Source organism: Neurospora hispaniola (genome assembly GCF_033458365.1).
Source record: "Neurospora hispaniola strain FGSC 10403 chromosome Unknown B0T23scaffold_2, whole genome shotgun sequence".
Lineage (NCBI taxonomy): Eukaryota > Fungi > Ascomycota > Sordariomycetes > Sordariales > Sordariaceae > Neurospora > Neurospora hispaniola.
The window spans coordinates 4,111,444-4,131,756 of NW_026944407.1; the positions used below are offsets into that span (position 1 = coordinate 4,111,444).

A 20,313-nucleotide genomic window follows, 5' to 3' on the forward strand; every position below is an offset into this window, starting at 1 on the left:
CAAGCCAGGGTATCACACCCGTCTGACCTCCAATCCAATACCCATCTTTCTTCGGCTTCTTCATCTCCGACACTCCGGAAGTATAGTCCGCCTAGAAAAAGGGCAGATCATTGATGCGGCCGTTAATCTCCGCGCATGTCCTGTCTTCCAGCTTGTCGTCGTTGAGTTCCTTTCCTTCGGCCCTTTTATGCCCGGAATGTGTGAGCACTACCTCGCCATCTTCTTTTCGTTGTACATACTCGTTTATGGTTTGCCAAATCTGCCAGTGCTCCCGCTTTCTTTCCCAGGTGCCGCCCAGCCAGTGACGGCAACGACATGGGAAGACCTGTTTCTGGTGTAGGACTCATGGTGGTTTGATATCTTTCTGCATGTTGACGGGAGAATGTGTGCTGGTGATTAGTGGTGTGGCTTGTTACCCCTGCTAGAGGCAACACGCGGCAAGTGGAAAACAACACGTGGAAGCCTGGCAGACAGGCGATGAATGGGATACGTGCAAGTGACGGAGTAAGTTTGAGGTGGTAAGTATTCAGCACTTAATCAGTTTGTCTCTACCTTCTTACGCAGATCAGAGTTTTGAACCAGTGATTATGGGTTTGTGGTTCACCGGCCAACTGTTTCTGACCAACAACTCAGTAGACATTTGTCTCTGATGCATCGTCAACTGATTAAAGCCGAACAAAGATCGAAATACTCTTTCAAACACACGAACAACTGATCGCATGTCTGATACGAAGGATTTCCAGAATAACAACGCCGCATAAGCAAGTTGATAAGAACTCGGTAATGTCGGGAAAGTAGTCATTGTGATGGTCATATATAGGGAAATTACTTAGATCCATGGGGTATCACATGAATCTATGTAGAGGATCAATCAGATTGGCAAACGTAGCCAACATAATGCGCAGCGAAAATGGTTCATGGCAAAACGTATGAATCTTCCTCATCTCGCCATGGCGCAGTAAGTAGAAGCTTATTGATGTCCAACTTGATGCCTGATTGAGGATTCACGAACATTCAAGAACCGATCAAGAGTTGAGGCCTTCTGGGGATGTCGATGTGATGAAATTGAGGATCAGTAGCATCGCAGGCCACGCAAAGCTCTTCGGTCCCTGACGGCATCTTGACAGAACAGGACTAGGACTGGCTCATTGCAATCCTTACGTTTTGGTCACATTGGTCAATCACAGCTCCCCAGTCCCCCCCAACCCCAGTAGGTGAATTATCAGGGTCTTCAGCTCCACTGAGAGTTAGCATGGTGATGAGGTGAACATGGGAGAAGCTCTGGCTGGGGTTCACAATGAGCAAGCCATCTCGTTTCGTGATCTGTGAGAAATTCCTGCGGTTATCATCTACAACTGGATTATCAAAGTTGATAGGTGGTCACCCAAAACGCACAATGTCCATGTGGAGCAAGGAAGACATTACAGTGTTCGGATGACACTGTTGAAACTAACAAAAATTCGAAGCTTGGGCAAACCGGAAGGAGCAGCTTGTCTATAGGATACTATGAGGCTCTCAGGCGTCGAATAGTAGAGTGGAAGTTGACTGCTCGTCTACCATTCGCCCGAAGCGCTCGAGTTGGGCCAGGTAGCTATTTGCGGAATTGGGAACTGAATGATGACCAGTGGGATGCAGAGAAGGGAATCGTGCTTCGATGACGGACGACGTGCATAATTAGCTTCCTGCACTAACTACAGTTGCTGATGAGTGTCTACACTAACATAGACTATCAAGATGATGTCTGATCTGATGTAGGTACATATGTAGAGGTATATTAGCGCCAGTGGAAACGAGCGGGAGCAGCCTCTAGGACAGCCGGGACGACAAGCACACAAGGGGGACCGGGTTTGAGTCTTGCTTAAACTCCGCATAAACTTGAATCGACTGCGTATCATGCGCCTTGTGGCCGGTGTCCTGGGGCAGGGGAGGTTCGGTCGACGGTGCAAGTCTGTACGCACTGCTGGCTTCGTCTTTGTCCAACAGTCTCGGGGGCGTCATGATCAGCCATTGGGCCGCGATATGGGCTGTGATGGCGGCCCGGACTCTGTGGTGGCGGACTGATCCGTTGCAGGATACACCATAGAAAGTTCCATGTTACCGGACATGGCTTTTGTGCGACTACATGAAAAGAAAGCTGGGCCGAATGAAGTCTGGAGAGTTGTCATTTGTCTCGAGGAAGACGTGATGTTGTTGCACACAGATGAGGTGATGCAAGGTCAGAGAGGGTTGTCTGAGAGGGCCAGAGGGGTGCACAGGAATCAGTGGATGGAAGTGGAATGCGGAGAAGGAAGCCAAGGGGTCCACCCTGCCCCGCCCCACCTCATCGCCGGTAGAATGAGGACCGCAAATGGAGGTCCACGGAGCGAGGGCCTGGGCCCCGGAGCCCCATTGTGAATTTCTGGCCGCTAGGGCCTCCAACTGAATTCCCGTTTGGTGTTTGATTCGTTGTTTCTCTTGTCGCTTGTTTTGGTGACGGGATGCTTGACTGACACGACCGAGAGCTTTGACAGTCCCAGGGGCAGTTTACAGAGTGAGAGTCAACAATACCCCTCGAGAGGGAACAGCCCAGCGAACCACATCAAGGAAAGCATGCCAGTGGGAACCGCGGCCGGCAGTTCCCGAGTCATGGTCGGGACGGTACGTGGATTTTACAGTCAACAACGTGGATTTGTAGCCAGTAGAATTCATTTCTCGCTACGCTTTTGTAACAAACGCCCAAAAAAGTCAAGAAACGACGGGAGTTCTCCAGATGCTTTTCTTCACACAGATACAAGGGACATGCGTAGAGCAGCACGGAGAGCCGCAGCCCGCAACCTGTAACGACGGACGAGAATCATCGTTCCCCATCTTTCCGAGCCGCCACCACCGTCGCAACGCAAAGTCCCGAACCCCAACGCCAAGACCGGTGGGCGACATGGGTGGGAGTCAAGAACAGCGAGGTCTACGCAAACGAACACATTGTACAAAATCCTACGAGAGATGTGTTCGAACGATACATGGTATCCTCACCTGGACTGCGGACCAAAGACATGCAACTCAACCAGCCAACCTTGTACCGCGCTATCGGCAGGTTGTCTGTACCGTGGCATAGTATCGATATCTCGCCGGCTCACGGCTACAGCGACATCAATGTTCTTTGTTGACCGAATTGCTAAGAACACACAGCGAACAGCTTCGTTCACCATCCAGTCAGATTCGTTTCCGGCACACGGCACACGGAACACGTAGCCCAAAGGGCACCTCCCCGAAACAATGCCGCCTTGCGGCGCAGCATCGTCTTTTGCGAGGACAGCATCATCACCACGGCGCGTGCCTCTGCAAGTCCGCAGTCAAAGTCAGAGCCTCCGATGGGTACCCATCTTCATCGTTTGCAATGTCCAGACCACGACATGCCTGTGGGATGGCCATATGGATCTTCCACAGGGCCATCAAATCGAGTTTCATACGATGGATGTCAGTCAGCTAGATGCCACCAAGGCCGGTCGACCGCGTTGTTTGGCGGGGTCGCGTCGGGGGTTTACGAGGCCACGGGTGGAGCATGATTAGGCCCCAGCGGACCAGCAAAGTCCCGGTTTCTGGTTTCTGACGTCTGCTGTTGTGGTCCACACCGACATTTCCATTGGGCTGGGGGTGGAGGCTGGAACTCCCGATGAGTTGGCCTCGCTGCTTCCTGCATCCCCGGTCCTCTTGGCCTGGCACTCCTGGCCATCGAGAGGGCGCCTTGGATCTGGAAACATGCCCAAGCTTTTCCCATTTTGCCCAATCGAACGCACTCTGTGGCAAAGCGCAGGGTCAACATGTATCAATAACAACCATTGCCAGATGCTCACAATGACGCCCGTTTTAGTATGCTAGCTACACTACCAGGACTATCCGGAGGACCGAAGACGGACCCATCGTCGTGTTAGTCGGTATCTGGAATGCCATCATTGTCGCAGTTGATCACATGAGAGGCAAGTATCTTCTCAACACCGCACATTCGAACCGCCGCATGAGCGTGGCAAGGCCGCCAGTACAAACTGTCGAGAGGTGTTATGGCCCGCTACGATGTGACGGGAGCCGTTTCTCCTGACTTTGCAAAAAGCCCGACTTCGTATGTGACGTTGCTCGGACTAAAATTAAGCGGCTTTCGGATGTACCTACAGCTCAACTAAGTTCGCGCGACAGCATGTCTTGTTGTTAGTTCCCGAGGTTGTCCGTCTCACGGGAGGTGCATCAAGTTAAAGCTGATGGAGGCGTGTGCCGATCAAGAAGGCTACGTACTCAAGGAAAAAAAAGAAAAAAACTAGTCTGTACGTTGATGATTTCTGAATATTTAGTCGGCAGATTCTAAGATATGGTCCTATCAACAAGATACCACATCCTATTGGCAGTGGCGTTATGTTCATCATGTAATTACAAAACCTATAAGCCATTTGTGATCACCGGCGAGGCAGGCAAGTACATAGTCAGATCGTTCCTGACCATGAAAACTCAAAATAAGAGAAGTTGGGGACGCGTTGAATGTTGGACGCGCTATCGTCCAACCATGTCCGCGGAGCATGTAGTGTAGTCCAGGACCTGGCCATATGCACCTATCACTTTTTTTGTCTCTCCTCACCGGGGAAGTTGGACCGTGTGAAGAAAAGTCACCACAGCCTGCTGTGTGCGGCTCTGCCTATCCGACCGATCGTGTCTCGCTAAAATCTCCAGCTCAAGGCACCCAACCTCTCCTCCCACACTGCGTCACAATCCAGATATCAGACAGATACCAGTCGATAGTGAGAATGGGAAAAGGACAAACCCGGAGACAGGTGGATCAAATACCTACTCACCGTTACATTGGTCACAATGATATTGGGGTTCATCATTTTGAGTGCGTACGGTTATGGTTGTTTTGGTCCGCGCGATCCCCATTCTCGTTTCTTTTCCTTTCTTCATTAGGTCTACGACTCTTTGAGCCAGATTCCATCTCAATGCCGCATTGCTAGCGTCCACAGTCTCGGTGCAGGGGACTGCACGCCCTAGCCCCGCGCCAAGCACCCAGAACCTGGTGAACACCAAATCGTGCAGCGACACCCCCCCGAGCTGGGCCCCTCACCCGTCGCCCACCGCCCGGCGCCAGCCACTTGTCTTTGGACTCGCCGCCGCCGGCGGGGCTCCACTCGCCAGCTGATTCATCCAACCAGATTACTAAGTTTAAGAAGTCCGGATGCGCCCTCAAATCATCGTTCGCATTTCCCCTCGTCTCTCCTCCTTCACCTCGCACAACCAATCAGCCCACCAATCATTCACTCCACTGCCCAAGGCTCTCTCGAGCGAGCAGAACAGGCCAAAAATTCTGTCAAATCAACGGCTGCGGCCATCGACTCCTGCACAACCTTTGCATTCCAATTGGGACCGTTTGAGCAACTCTATTTGACGCGCATTTCGCATTTCCATCGCATCTCATTCGACAAGTTAGCGGTGCCTGCTTAGTCACTTGCTGTCAACCCGTCATTGCTGCCTCGCGTCGCGCAAACTTCGAGATTTCGATATCGCTATCGCTATCAGGCAAAAATCGACACAAGGTCAAGGAACCTACCCGGTTTTTTTTTTTTATAGTTGGTTGGCTGTCAGTTGAATCAGTCCCGCCGAATCAGTCTCAGTCGCAGCAAACCAGACATCGGACCCCAAATCCACCCGCCGAACCTGCCAAACGGACGGTCTGCAAATTGGAGACGGGAGCATCCGACCAACCACCAATTCAAGGAGACGTCGCTTTAAACTCAACCATTCAGCGACCACCTTCGCGCGCAAGAGCCACTCACTGCCAGGCTGCCTTATTAGCCTTGTACATGCTTAAAATCAAAGGTAAGCCCTGTCATTTCATTTCAATTTCTTTCATCTCCGCCCTTCATCAATCCATCAATCCATCCAACATCCCAAGCTTCCCGCACATGTCGATGATGGTTCAACCCACGCCGGCGCTCAAGCTCGTCAAGATGCGGAGAGGTGGCGATAAGGGCATGGCCCGGCTCTATGATGGTCGTGGCCGTTCGAGCAGAATGCCATTCGGATGCTTCTGTTCGTCATCTTTCACCACCTAGCTTGGTGCCTGCCTGCAATCACCAGCTTGCATTTTGCATGTTTAAATACTTTTGAACGAGAGCTGCCATAATGGCGTCTTCTGTGCTCGATGCCGACCAGAGACGGGAGCTGGGGGGGCAATCCATTCTTCCCATCTCCGAAAGGCAGAGCAGTTTGGCACTGTCTCCTGATTAGGAGAGGAGCAAGGCTTGCACTATTGCCTTTTAGGACGCGAGTGTTAGAAAAGAGACTGGAGACCACTCTTGGGAAACAACTTATAGGCTGCGAATGCACACTGACGACGATTTGGGAACAAAGTAGAAACACCAATATCCACTTTGAGTTATCATACCCGCACTGCTTCAACCAGTCACAACCCGAGCGCAAAGCATCCCAAAGACCCTTCCCGACACAGCAAATCAATTCAGGGCGCAGCGACCCTGCGGATTAAGCATCACGTCTGATTTGGAGACCTATCACCAACGCGAACCTCGACATTGGCCTCATCATTGGCCGTGACAAGGTCCCGTGATAACTTCCGCCTGCGGTCCTCAATTACTCGGCTGCTTCCTAGCGCTTTTGCAACGTTCCTGGCAACAGGCATTCATATTGTGCGTGAATCTCCAGTTCTCGGGGAATTTTTTTCCTATTGTATCCAGGACTGTGCAGATTTGGTGCGTCCACAGCCGTGCTTCTGAACAGCTTTGTGTAAGTCACAGAGAGACACCCCGTTCACCCATTCGCTTGCCTTCCACTTGGGATTCCTCATGCTTCTCCCAAGCGTTACTCCCAAGCGTCACTTCCTTCCCCTCCCGCTTTTGCCGGCTGCACACCATCTTCATCTGAAACGGGAAGCGGCACGTACCAGTACCCTTAACCCGTTATTCGTTAGGCCACCCCCATCTATTTTGATGGTTGGGATGTGCTGGCCTTGTTGCCCGTGAAAACCGGCAACTGTTGGTCTCAATCACCTCCATCAGCCACATACCTCATTTGTCTCTGAAGTCTCCTGACAGTGGTGCTGACATTCTCCCAAGTATTCTCTGTTTATCTGCCAAGGGCAACAGACAAGTGTCGCTTAACTCCAACGCCGTCAGACTTTCTTACGGTACGTTTGCATTCCTTTTCTCTTTTCCTCGGTTTCTGTCATCGGGTCCCTCCAGCCCTGTTGAGCTTGCATTGATACACGACATATGGATCCTTCGGTTGCTGGGCCATACATCTACGTAATGGATGTAATCCAGAGAGGCTGTGAGGTCCAAGGTCGAGTGCTTCTTTCCATGGTCCATTGAGACGCTGAGGATGTGTCTGCCTTCTTCACCTCGCGATTTTGCATACTTCGCTGTGTCGCGCTCGAAGCTACGCTAGTTTTCTTGAGGGAACAGGTGGACGAAGCCCACCAAATCGGTCCAATGACTTCATGGCAGCCTCAACTTTGCTCACTGGTTGAGACAATTCTCTGGATTTGGCACCTCTTCTCCTTTCCCCCACCCTGGGGTCTTACGGTTTCCTCTTTCGATGCTGCATTGCCAGGCCTAGACGAGGGCGATGATTGTGTGTGCTGAGCTGGTCAACTAGGGTGGGCCTGGCTCGTGCATATTCCGTCATGCATGCCAGCGCATCAAACTGGCCGGCCCAAGGCGCCAAAAGAAACTTGCCCACCACTGACTCGGCCCAGTCACATCGTCATTGCCCGTTGTTCTCTGTTTTCTTTTTCCGTTTTGGGTTTGCCAATGGCTTTAACTGACACTCCCAGCCGGATAGGCCTCTAGAATTCCTCGAGACTTTGGGGAGAGTTCCACGAAAGCTTGACGTTCCGCCCCCGCTCAACGCCAGTGTTCGCTATTCGCTTAGGCGTCATCCCAACTGCAGCGCTACCATCAGCTTTTATCGCCCAGCCCTCTAGGCGTTTTCCATCAGCACCCTGTCCTCACGTGGCCTTGCTCACTCAGGCCTCCTCGTCTCGTCTCAAACGGTCCAGGACCGAGCCACCCAGCATTTGCCCCGCGACATCAGCTTGCATATGCCGTGTGCGACCAATAGCAAGCCTTGCCTTGACACTTAATCGACTGCCAACGCATCAACTCCAATAGATTGGGTGTACATCCAGCCCAATCCACAGGTACAAGGTTACTTCTCTTGTACTGCAAAGCATCGAGCCCAAAACAGAAGCTTGGTGTTTTTATCTGAGCTGCAGGCCATCCTGGATTTAGTCTGCCTGGTAGCACATCTTGTTACGACCACAGACACAGCTTTCTTGTCAGCATTCCTCTACCCGAGCTCGGTAGCATAGCAGCACTACGCGAACATCACTTGGGTTCATCTCGTCAACAACATCAATCTATCGCGCCTGCCGCCAATCATCACGGCTTCAAGTCGGACCCTATTTCAATATGATGGAATACGCCCAATACCAGCCGGCGCAAAACAGCCATTCTAATCCACATATGCAAACGGCCTACTCCAGCTCAGCGGGTGGTAACAGCATCACATCCCCATCGAGCCAGCATCTACCTCAAACATCGCCAATTCTCCAGACCCAGCAGCATCAGCCTTCGCCAACCCAAGGTCACAGCATGTACCAAACCCAGTACGGCGTGCCTCAGCAGAACATGCACTATGGCATGCCCCTACAGGCTGCAGCTCTGGCTGCCACCGCGGCTGCGTCAGGAACCAACTACCCGAACCCATACATGGCAGCGGACCCGAACTTGCAGCAGTCGCCTAGAATGTCGGGTGTAAACTCTAAGAAGGACGTTAGAGCGGGACCTCGATCTCCGCCGCAAATGAACAGCATACCTCCAGGACAGCGCCGTCTCAGTCAGGTTGCCAGCCCCGGTGTGCCTAATGCGCAAGCGATGCTCAACCACGCCTCTAGGTCTGCCGTCCCGCCGCCGATGACGGCCGCACAGCAAATGCCCCCACCCCAGTCCCCAGAGATGGCTTCCGGAGCCGTGGAAGAGTCGCCTCTGTATGTCAATGCCAAGCAGTTCCACCGGATCTTGAAGCGCCGAGTCGCTAGGCAAAAGCTGGAGGAACAATTGCGGTTGACGAACAAGGGACGCAAGCCGTATCTCCATGAGTCGAGACACAACCATGCCATGCGACGCCCTCGTGGTCCTGGTGGCCGTTTCCTGACAGCAGACGAGGTTGCGCAGATGGAGCGGGACAAGGTCAACGGGGATGTAAAGCAAGATGGTTCGGAGCAGTCCTCGGTAACAGCAGGGTCGAAAACGACTGGAGGAACCAAGAGGAAAGCCGAAAGTACTTCGGGCGCCCCGAATAAGAAGGCGAAGGCCGCTCCCGAAAGCCCAGAGGACGATGACGCTTCGGACTGATGCGGTAACGTGTACTCGAAAAAAGGAGGAACAATTTATCGAATTCTATACCCAAGTTCAGCTCCCAGTTGAGGGTCGGATCTCATGACGTAATGACACACGGCCATGCTTGCATTATCGTCCATACTCTTATGTTTTCGTCGCCTGGGCGCATGAGCAGCATCGAACAAACGGTTGGCGAGGAGTTCGGGGTGGGCGATATGTATGCGCTCGTGCTAGTTCAACTTCACAAACTGGGTCGAAACCTTTTTTTTCTTTTTTTTTTCTTTTTTTTTTTATATTTGCTTAGTGCTTCGTAGTGGGTGGTGGTGATGGTGGCGGTGTTTGGCTACGAAGGGCAGTTACATCGTCTCCAAGGCTATACATACTTCCTGCACCAAACTCACACTACAGGCTCTTTTAGGGAAGGACAACGTTCATTTTTCTTTCTTCAACACTGTCATAGCGCGGAGCCTCTTCTATCGGATTTTTTCCTTTCATCCTTGTCCATATTTCCTCTTAACCGGTACTACTACAACTCGCCTCACAGCACTTGCACTAAAAAGCGTATATTTCATTTGTAGCAGGGGAGAAGGATTTTAGGTTGACGAAACGGAAATGTTGCGCGGATGGGTGAACGGAACTGGATTTGGACTTGGACTGCACGCACGCACGCACGCACGCACGGACGGATGGACGAACGGACGGACGGATGAATGGACTTTGGCGGGCGGCTTAATCGTGTTTTTGCAAATTTCATCAGGTTGGGAATAGGATGAATGTGGAACAGGACAGGACAGAAGGACAAGACTGCATGAACTGCTTATGATTTTTGTTTTATTCTTGTACTTTGTGTTTTTGCCATCGAAATTCTCTATACTGGCATTGCGAGAGACATCAAATTTGTATGTTGTTTGCATGAACTCGCGCAGCTCGCTTAAGAGTCTCTTGGCCTCGTGCCCTTCTCCACTCGTCTGATTTGGCATTGGTATATCTCCTCTCTTTTGACGAACATAAAAGTCTCGATGTCTGTCTTGTGTAGCTGAGGCATGGGTGTTTAAAATGATCAGTCGACTCGGTAGTTAGAGTAGATCGAGGGAAAAAATTGTGCATTCGAAATATTGGTCGTGACCATGAAGCCATTCGGACGTTAGATGCTGTTTGCATGTCGCCCATGTAGCGCAAGCAAATGATAGCTGCAACGACCAAACGCTCCGGCGAACTCGCATGCATGCCTATGCTATTAATAACCGACATACCTATGCAATTGTACACGCGCTGCTTGATACCCAGGTAAAGTAAATTCTGTGCGCGTGTTTTGACGTGCAGCGCTTACATATTTAGACGATGATGTCGGGTGTAATGTCTGTTCATTGATACGTCATGCGTCCTATGTACGATTCCACCCTGCAGCATCTTGTTCTCGATCCAGTCATCACGACTACCAGGGGAAACATAATGCACAAAACTTCTCCGACAGCAAAAACCACAATACAAGAAGTTAAGGAATCCTACTCGCTTGTCTTTTCCACCCGATCGAGACCCCGACCGCAAAAACGAGACGTCCATCCAATCGTATGTATTCCTACCCGTGTGCATCTAGCAACCTTCCCGATTGGTTTCCAATGGGGACTGAACCCCTACCTCTCCCCAGCCCATGTGAAAGACCCCTCATTACCTATCCCATGCAGCCGGGGAGCCAGGTAAGGGATTGAATGGGAGGAAGCCGAACAGTGGTCGACGAATGCTTGCCAAACAAGCACGAACAGGACAAGGGATTACGAGAGGCCTAAAACTTTGGCAAAACCGTAAAGTAGTCAAGCCAGAGGAAACGGTTCGGGCAAGCTTGTGAACTTAGATGGCGCTTGTACTTGGGAACAGCCCCCCAGGATCTAAAGTTTAACACTCGAAAGTCTATCCAAACTGGCGATGATGCCCCCAAGATAATCAGCGATCGACCATGGGCCATGTGGGCGGTTGATTGGCGATTACAGAACCACCCTACCCCATGGTTTCAATCCCCTCTTTTACACCCGCAAGATATTCCGTACGTTTCTTTTTCGAAATCGCCAGGTCAAAATCGCCAATCTCCAACCGACCATGGGCGTGCCTGAATCTGAGGACCACGACGCAGAATGACGAACAGAGAACCAGACATGTGGATCACAGAACCCTGTGTTACTGGGGGCCGAGCGCTGGCCACCCATTCCCGTTCGGATCTCACGCAAAAGCGGAGTGTGGAGGTGGGGAACTTCTTTTACAACGCTCGCTATTGAAGCTTCTATAGATGTACATACGGGTTTATATGAGAGAGAAAAGATATAACTATCGGTCTTAAAGACTAACCTCAATCCAACTTCTTTCTCTCTTCCTTCGGTTCTTGAACAGACCGTCGGATCCTCTCATCTCTTACTTGACACCAACACCTTATAGCAATGGGAGAAAACAGTGCCATGGCTTCTCATGGTGGTCACATGGGTAACATTTCGCTACCATCACTTTCAGTAACCCGGACACTAGCAGACCTCAACCTCAACACCACCACTACCAAATCCATCTTCTTCACCGGTGTGGCCGTCTTGGCTTTTCTCGTCACCACCAGCAACTATTCGCGGAAGACAACCAAAAACGAGGACGACAATGAGGACGACAGCAACCCAAGCTCCCTCAAATCCCTCCTCCTCTTCTGCTACTCCTGCTTTATCAAGCCTCACGCCACCGCCGGCACCACAGGAACACAGCAAGATGCCCTGGAGTCGTTTTACGGAAGTCAAGCAGACATTTATGATGCGACAAGGGGCACGCTACTGAAGGGGAGGGAGGATATGTTGGCTCTTGTAGCTTCGCAGTTGAGGTACAAGGTTGAGGCTGGACTTGGCGGACTTGGAGCTGGAGATGGGCTTGAAAAAGAACAAAGGAATGGGAAGACATGTGTAACCGTGACCGGGACAGGGACCGGGACAAGGAGGAAACCGATATGGGTAGATGTACGCCTCCTCATCAGAACCCTTGCCAATCTTGAAATCTCACATACGGCTGACCATCGCTACAAAACAGGTCGGTGGGGGCACAGGCTGGAATATCGAAGCCATGGCCAAATTTGTCAACGTCTCTGAATTCTTCAAAGCCGTTTACCTAGTGGATTTTTCGCCGTCACTTTGTGAAGTGGCTAGGAAGCGGTTTGCCAGGCTGGGGTGGGAGAATGTGAGAGTTATCTGCACGGATGCTCGGAAGTTTAGGCTTGAGGATTATGAGGATGTTGACGAAGGAGAGTCTGGCTCTGGACCTTCTTCGCCTTCTTTGTCGAGTTGGTGGGAGGAGACGAAGCCGGGACGACATGCGGGGGCTGAGTTGATCACCATGTCTTATAGCCTTTCGATGATGGTATGTTTTCTTGATTAAGGACGTCTTGGGGTGGTGTGTGCTGACATATCATGATGATATAGCCGGATTATTTCTCGATCATCGATTCGCTCGAGTCTCTGTTAGCACCTCACGGCTTGATTGCCGTCGTGGACTTTTACGCCCAGTCGAAAGTCGACTTCACTTTCCGCAACTACACGGGCGGTCTTGTGAACCGACACGTTGGCTATTTCAGGCGGAACTTCTGGCGCTCGTGGTTCGATGCTGATAGGGTGTCTCTTGAGCCAGCTCGTCGAGATTATCTCGAGTACAGGTTCGGAACTGTCCTGACCGTCAACGCCCGCAACAACACACTGGGAGCAATTCCTTACTACATCTGGCTGGGATGCCTCAAGAAGCCCTTTTCTACGTCGAGTCTACCACACGAAATTGTGGAACACATCGATGCCATCGCGACAGAGTCCCCAAGATCATCACCCCGTCTAGTGGGCAAACATTCTTCCTCAGCAACAAATGCGCTAGCCTTTGCAGTCGGTCGCACAGCGCCGGAGATGCGCTCAAAGGCCTTCAACACGGCCATCGAGAACATCTCGGCCAACCTACCTCTCCCCTCCTTCTTCTACCAAAATCACCACTGGAGGATCTACTACGACGACCAACTCCCGAAGCACACCCAGTTCAACAATGAGTACATCTACGCCTTTACCTGGGAAGACTCGCGCGTCGACAGAGAACTCCTTAACCTCGGGCCCGACGACGTCGTCCTAGCCATCACCAGCGCCGGCGACAACATTCTTTCCTACCTGATGCAAAGTCCCGCTCGCGTGCACGCCATCGATCTTAACCCAGCCCAAAACCACCTGCTTGAACTCAAAGTCGCCTCTTTTACGGCTCTGGACTACCCCGACGTCTGGAAGATCTTCGGTGAGGGCAAACACCCCGACTTTCGCTCACTGCTCATCTCCAAACTCTCCCCTCACCTCTCCGGCCGCGCGTTTCAATACTGGCTATCCAATGCGCACATATTTACTAACCCTACGGGGCGCGGTCTCTACGATACCGGCGGCTCCCGATACGCTATCCGTTTCTTCCGCTGGATTTCCACACTCTTCTTCTGCCGCTCTGCGGTCCGTCGACTCCTCTCCACTCCCACCCTCGAAGGGCAACGTTCCATCTACCACACCAAGATTCGTCCCTGTCTGCTCAACCGCTTCGTCAACGGCCTAGTCCTCAGCTCTGACGCCTTCCTCTGGTCAGCTTTGGGCGTGCCCAAGAATCAAGTGGCTATGATCGAAGCCGACTACCACCGCCGTTCTACCTCCTCCACCAGTCCCAGCAAAGCAAAACCAAGCCGCGCCGAAGCAATCCTTCACTACACAACCTCCACCCTTGACCCTGTTCTCTCCACCTCCCACCTTGCCTCTGACAACCCTTACTACCTCGTCTGTCTCCTGGGTCAATACACACGCCAGTGCCATCCCGATTACCTTTCTCCTGCCGCCCACTCTATACTTAGCGCTCCCGGAGCCTTTGACGGCTTACGCATCCACACGGATGAAATACAGGAGGTGTTGGCTAGGTTTCAGCCGGGTACTTTGACAGTGGCGGTGGTGATGGATAGTATGGATTGGTTTGATCCACCTTCGCCTGAGGAGGAAAAGGAAGGAAGGGGCAAGGCGAGGGAGCAAGTGAGGAGGTTGAATCGGGCGTTGAAGGTGGGTGGAAAAGTGTTGTTGAGGAGCGCGGGAGTGGAGCCGTGGTATGTGAGGGTTTTTGTGGAGGAGGGGTTTGGAGCAAGGAGGGTGGGTTGTCGTGAATCTGGAAGGGGGGATCAGGAGTGTATTGACAGGGTTAATATGTATGCTAGTTGTTGGATCTTGGAAAAGATGGAGGATCTTGAGGAGTTGGTGGACTCAGCTTAGATATTTTGGCCCTAGGTAATAAGTTGGATAACCCTATTTAGCGCGAGACTGCCTCTCCTGGCCAGAATACGGCATTGAATATTCTTTTTTTGCCACTCAACCATTCAGCCGGCTTTTTTTATGCACAATTGGTAGGCGTCAACTGGGGAGTCGAGCAAATCGCATGCTGGTTTCTCCGATACTTATTGCGCGCCATGGCCATTGCTGGATTTCGAAACTCGGGTGATGTAGTTCGGGTACTTCTGGCCGCATGGAAGATTGGGCTGAGCGGTTCGCGCCAGTTCCGCAAAGGGTTGCATAGGCCATCCAAAACCTGGCTGGAATGTCTTTTGCAGCTGGTTTGATCACTAGGAAGGAGTGGCTAGAAGTATATCAGCGCTTATGTGAGCTCAGTAATCAGTGTTGGTGAGCAGACGACCAATTACTATGCTTCAAGGGACCGGATCCCTTGCCGTCAAGTGAGGTTGAACTCGAGTGACCGAGTTGGATGCCTGAAAAAAATATGCTTTTGCAGTCAAGCATAGCTGTGAGAAGGCTATATTGTATGCTGGGGCTGGATTGTCTTCGAGGTGCCCCACGTTGTGTGCTAGTTAGGGTGAAGCTGAAATGAAAGTGAAGAGATGAGGGAATAGGAGACTCCAGTCGGCCAGAAGAACAACTCGCAGAAAAAAAAGTTTCCATAAGGCCGGGCAGGCAAATGCCGAGGACGCACGAGCAAGGCCATAGCAGTCCATTCGCCATTTTCCTTGATTAGTCAAACATTCCCATCGTCATTGTTAGGTATCTAGGTAACTGAGAAGGGTCAGATAAGATACTGTACCTTACTCGACCAGCATCACCCTGAGGTAGCTTTAGTTCCATAATCAGGAAAAGCGAGTGATATAACTTGATCAACCGCCAGTGCCTCTTCATCTGTTTTCGATTCGTTGTAAGAACACTACAACGACCGTGCCTGAAACCAACTTGTCAGTGTTCGCTTCCCGCCAGCCCCAAACCATGATCATCCACTTGAAAGGCACAACTCCATTCAGGGGCAATCCACCGACTTCAATGCGATCTTGAAGCCACCAAGGGAAACCGCACTTGCGCGTTTAGATTGCTCCTGTACTAGCAGCCCCTCTTCGTGCCCCCATAACCAACCTCTTCCCGGTGTCACATCTGACGAGCAATCCAAACTCGAGAACTAAATCCAATCTAGACCGTCTGCGCACCATGGGCCCCTGAACAGCGCAGAAAAAAAAGAAGGCCGCATGGAGACAAAACAGAAAGGTATATTCTTTTTACGCCGTGAGGTATGACAAAACAGAACTTCTTCCACCCCTTTCTGTTCCTCTTGAAGGTGCCCTCCCTCACCTATTCCCGTCATTCCGGCCTTTGCTCCATCCAAAAAAAAAGTAGGAGGCCTTAGGAGTTTCGGTAGTTCCCAATGCACATCAAACAGCCCTCATCTTTCCAACCGGTCCTCGCAACGATAATTGTCGCAAAGAGTCGCTCAAGCCTTCCAGACGCGCTTGATGGTCTCAGTAAGACCGACATCGGTGGTCTCGAACTCGTAAAGGGCAAGGCCAACGAGGACGGTAGCGGCGTTAAGACCCCAGGTAAAGACCTTGCGGGCCTTGGGGACGCGCTTCGAGGGAACGTAGTCGACAATGATGTTGCCGAAGCCAGTGTGGGAGTGGATAAGGATGGTGGCGGCGAGGACGGCGTCCATGGTGGGGTTAAGAGAGCCGGCGGCGAAGGGAGCGACGGTCAAGGGAATGAGACCGGCGGCGACAACACGATCGAAAGTCCAGTGGTAGGAGCCATGAGAAGGAGAGGGAGGGGGGACCTCGACGGGGTCGTTCACTAAAGGTAGGTGTTAAGCTATTGTTTGCATGCATGTGATGTCGAGGTGTTGTGGTGGATGCGCTTCTCGCAACCCGGCATGGGGGTTGTTTGGCTCATGACGAGCAAGGAAGCATAGCTGTTGGGTTGTTGTTCGTACCTGTACCCTCAATGCGCTCTGTCCCCCTCATAGTGTTAGCCCATATACCGATCCATGCAACATACGTTGAACCTGTATTCAGGTCCGAGTGCAAGTGTATGCGATTACGTACGAGGAGGAGGGGGGAGCAAGCTCTTGCGGGAGGTGGTGTGGAAGGCGGCAACACGGAGACCGTTGGCGGCAACGGACTGCTTGGCCGCAACCTGCTTGAGGAGGGCAGAGGAACGGGCGACGGAAGCCATTGTTTCTGGTGATTGTGGTGGTGATGACGGGTGTTGGGTGGTGATGTGGTCGAAGCGTGGTGGTGATGGCGGACAACCAATTGGGCTTTCGAGAACGGGAGGGCGGTCTTCGCAGGAGATATCGTCGCACGGGTCTTTCGGTTGGTTCAGGACAGGATCGTGGCCGCGGATCGCTAGGAGCGCTGGGAGTGACACGGGACGGGCGGGCTCCGGAGTGGAACGGACTGGTGCCGAGCTGCGAGTCCTGATGTAGCTTATCCCTCGGCAATACTCGGCCAATCGCAGCATAGAAGATGTCAGCGGCAGCGTGTGCCGGTCGTCGCTCGGCGTGGAAAATCCCATTGTTCCCGGCGTGGCCGTAGCTTGGAGATTGGTACGTACCGGATCTTGCTGCATCCAGTGGGTTGCACATGCAATCCAAGGGCCCTGTCCCCCCGCCAAACCCGACCCGGCAGCAACAGGGGTGGCCCAAGCTCCCCTCCGCCGTTCCAGAAATTATTTCGCAGTCGGAGATGCTAGCGCGTAATGATAGGTACGGCAGCGCGTTAGTTGGGGCGATAAGATACCTAGCGAGACCTTCGCTGCACCCGGGTTGGGACGAGGGGCCATTATTTTTTTTTTTTCGATGGCGCCGTAGTTCGCCGGTACCTTAATGACTGGCCGAAGCTATCATCGCCGCTTGTACACTCCCAACCTACCTCAACACCAGCCGACCTCTGATCCCCTCACACCAGGCGACCCCGGATCTTCAGCCGGAAACCCTACCGCCTGGGAATCCCGACCAATTTACTACCGCGCCCTTGGAATCATAACCAAACCTTTGCAATTGCCCATCAAGGGACCCAATTTCGGTCGATCGGATCGCAAAAAGAGGGCCGGAATCGGCGCTTTGGGTTGCGCTACGGATCGCGCCCAGTTCCCTCTCCTTCCTTCTTCTAGCCGTTGAGCGATACGCAGCCAAACATCACATCAAATGCTGCTTCGCACAAAAGCCCTAATACGCTCCGGCGGGAGTATCGCCAAGTATGCTGCGGCTAACCCATCATGCTTCATTCTCCAACGAAGAGGACTCAGGCGCGAATTCGGACCAAAGTACACGGCCAAGATCAATGAGGCCGAGGAAAACTGGCAGGCGAGGGCAGAGGCCATCAAGAAGGGCAAGAAGCAGAATACATGGGACCTGTTTGAGGAGAGAGGCTATGTCAAGGATACAGCTGGGTAAGTTTAGACACTGGCCCTTCGATGCGCACATGAACATGACTAACACGATTCTTCTACCAGCACCAAAGAGCACATCGCCGAGCTTATGAGAACGAGACGAATTGGCGCATATGTCGGCATTGATCCCACCGCACCATCACTACACGTCGGCCATCTACTCCCCCTGATGCCGCTCTTCTGGATGTACTTGGAAGGATACAAGGCATTCACCCTCATTGGCGGCTCGACGGCAAAGATTGGAGACCCGACAGGCAGGCTAAAAAGCAGAGATCATTTGAGCAGCAGTGATGCGACAATGAACATGACCAAGATTCACTACCAACTCAAAAAGCTGTGGGAGAACGTGGACACTCAGATGCGAGCGCGTGGTTACGAAGCCGATTGGGCGCGGAAGCGAGGCATCGTCAACAACAACCATTGGTGGAACAAGCAGCCCATGCTCGAGGTTCTGAGGAGGGTAGGTCACGCCTTGCGCATCGGCCCCATGCTGTCGCGCGATACCGTCAAGAACAAGATGACCCAGGGAGACGGCGTGTCTTTTGCCGAGTTCACCTACCCCATCATGCAGGGCTGGGATTGGTTCGAGTTGTTCTACCAGCAGGGAGTTCAGATGCAGATTGGAGGTTCTGATCAGTACGGTAACATCATATCTGGTCTCGAAGTCGTCAAGGCCGCCCGAGAATCCGAGCCCGACCCGCAGGAGCGCAAATATGTTACGCCCAAGACTGCCCTTGACGAATGCGTCGGCTTCACCGTACCTCTCTTGACCGATTCGTCCGGTGCCAAGTTTGGTAAGAGTGCAGGTAACGCCATTTGGCTTGACCCCTATCAGACCTCCGTCTTCGATTTCTACGGTTACTTTGTCCGCCGATCCGACCAAGAGGTTGGGAATCTCCTCAAGCTCTTCACTTTTATGCCCATCAGCGAAATTACCAAGACTATGGAGGAGCACGCCAAAGACCCTAGCAAGCGTGTCGCGCAACATACCCTTGCGCGTGAGGTTGTGACGCTGGTCCACGGTAAACAGGAGGCCAGCGCCGCCGAGGAACAGCATCGCATGATGTATACCGGCCAGATGACCATTCCCCAAGTCTCTCGTGCCAAGGACGCAGCCACCGGTGGCGATCAGTACAAGACGATTTCAGACCAGCCTGTCACCCTCAACAACGCGCCCCGTATCGACATGATTCTCCCCGAGTCGCTCATCATGGGCAAGTCTATCGGCCGCATCCTCTACGCCGCCGGTCTCGCCAGCAGCACCACCGAGGGCCACAAGCTCGCGGCTGCCCAGGGCTGCTACGTCGGCGGAGCGCACAGAGCCGGCGGCGAGAACGTCACCATGAACCCGGACCTCATCTCTTTTATGCCCGTCAAGCTGTGGTTCCCCGGCGAGACCCAGCGCTACCTGATTAACGGCAACCTGCTAATCCTCCGCAAGGGCAAGCATAACGTGCGTGTAATCCAGATGGTCAGCGACGTCGAGTATGCTGCTTCGGGCCAGACGTACCCCGGACAGAGCTTTACCGGCGCTGTCAGGAAACTGAATGAGATTATGAAGAACCTCAAAGAGAAGAAGTTGACCCCTGAAGAGGCTAAGAATGCTGTGAACGAGCTGCAAAAGAGTTCGCAGGAGAAGCAGCAGGGCCAGCAGATTATATTCCCTGAGGAAAAGAGCAGGCAAAAGAAGGATATGGAGACCAAGCTTAAGCAGGAGATGATTGCCTCAGTAAAGACGATTGATGGCATGATGGACGAAAAACCCTCTGTGCGGGGAGATGGGGTGAAGAAGCAGACTCAAGATGACAGGGATCCGTATAAGTGGTAGAGAATGTGTAAGGATCTATTCGCATGGTAGGGTGGCACAGAGAAAAGGCATAAAGGTTGGATTGGTTGGACAAAAGCGTTACTCCCCGTACATATCTTGTAAGATAGAAGCATGAAAATACCCGATTTTTGGACATCATAGTCAAGGCCGTGGAGCTCCGCAACATGGCAGGCACAAACGACAATATGGTATTTTCAGAATAATGTTTGTCAAGCAAATATTCTGAAATACACGGATAGTTAGCTTTCATTCCTGGGTCCTCCGATGCTGAAGTCGAAAAGGGGTTATGGTTCTCTGTTTTTGTGGGTGGGGTTAGGGTTATCCGTGAGGTATTCACTAGCAGCCATTGACCTCGTAGCACCAAGGCACCTTTCCCAAGACAAATCACAAT

The 20,313-nt window shown here is 52.3% G+C and overlaps 6 protein-coding genes across 6 annotated transcripts; 4 read left to right on the top strand and 2 right to left on the bottom strand.

Moving 5' to 3' along the window:
- Window positions 1-2,759: 2,759 nt before the first annotated feature.
- Window positions 2,760-3,709, bottom strand: B0T23DRAFT_411059 (uncharacterized protein; the record flags this gene model as incomplete). Its single annotated transcript, XM_062839426.1, has 4 exons — window positions 2,760-2,941; window positions 3,010-3,075; window positions 3,164-3,315; window positions 3,522-3,709. The coding sequence occupies 4 exons, from the start codon at window positions 3,707-3,709 to the stop codon at window positions 2,760-2,762; spliced, it is 588 nt and encodes a 195-aa protein (XP_062696011.1).
- A 100-nt stretch (window positions 3,710-3,809) lies between these two features.
- B0T23DRAFT_311279 (uncharacterized protein) lies at window positions 3,810-4,072 on the top strand (the record flags this gene model as incomplete). Its single annotated transcript, XM_062834632.1, has 2 exons — window positions 3,810-3,846; window positions 3,909-4,072. Coding segments are annotated over 2 exons (201 nt in total), but the record flags the coding sequence as incomplete, so codon positions are not given.
- A 3,891-nt stretch (window positions 4,073-7,963) lies between these two features.
- On the top strand, window positions 7,964-9,675 carry B0T23DRAFT_92802 (CCAAT-binding transcription factor (CBF-B/NF-YA) subunit B-domain-containing protein). Its single transcript, XM_062841994.1, has one exon. It carries the CDS (start codon window positions 8,442-8,444, stop codon window positions 9,384-9,386), a length of 945 nt encoding a protein of 314 aa, XP_062696013.1. The 5' UTR covers window positions 7,964-8,441; the 3' UTR covers window positions 9,387-9,675.
- Window positions 9,676-11,567: 1,892 nt separating this feature from the next.
- Window positions 11,568-14,848, top strand: B0T23DRAFT_92875 (uncharacterized protein). The gene is made up of 3 exons (XM_062841995.1): window positions 11,568-12,352; window positions 12,423-12,749; window positions 12,812-14,848. The coding sequence occupies exons 1-3, from the start codon at window positions 11,801-11,803 to the stop codon at window positions 14,648-14,650; spliced, it is 2,718 nt and encodes a 905-aa protein (XP_062696014.1). The 5' UTR covers window positions 11,568-11,800; the 3' UTR covers window positions 14,651-14,848.
- Window positions 14,849-16,142: 1,294 nt separating this feature from the next.
- Window positions 16,143-16,876, bottom strand: B0T23DRAFT_309834 (CybS-domain-containing protein; the record flags this gene model as incomplete). Its single annotated transcript, XM_062834547.1, has 3 exons — window positions 16,143-16,495; window positions 16,635-16,652; window positions 16,747-16,876. 3 exons carry the CDS (start codon window positions 16,874-16,876, stop codon window positions 16,143-16,145), a joined length of 501 nt encoding a protein of 166 aa, XP_062696015.1.
- Window positions 16,877-17,689: 813 nt separating this feature from the next.
- Window positions 17,690-20,054, top strand: B0T23DRAFT_92897 (tyrosine--trna ligase precursor, mitochondrial (cyt-18)). The gene is made up of 2 exons (XM_062841996.1): window positions 17,690-18,094; window positions 18,158-20,054. The coding sequence occupies exons 1-2, from the start codon at window positions 17,850-17,852 to the stop codon at window positions 19,920-19,922; spliced, it is 2,010 nt and encodes a 669-aa protein (XP_062696016.1). The 5' UTR covers window positions 17,690-17,849; the 3' UTR covers window positions 19,923-20,054.
- The last annotated feature ends 259 nt before the right edge of the window (window positions 20,055-20,313 follow it).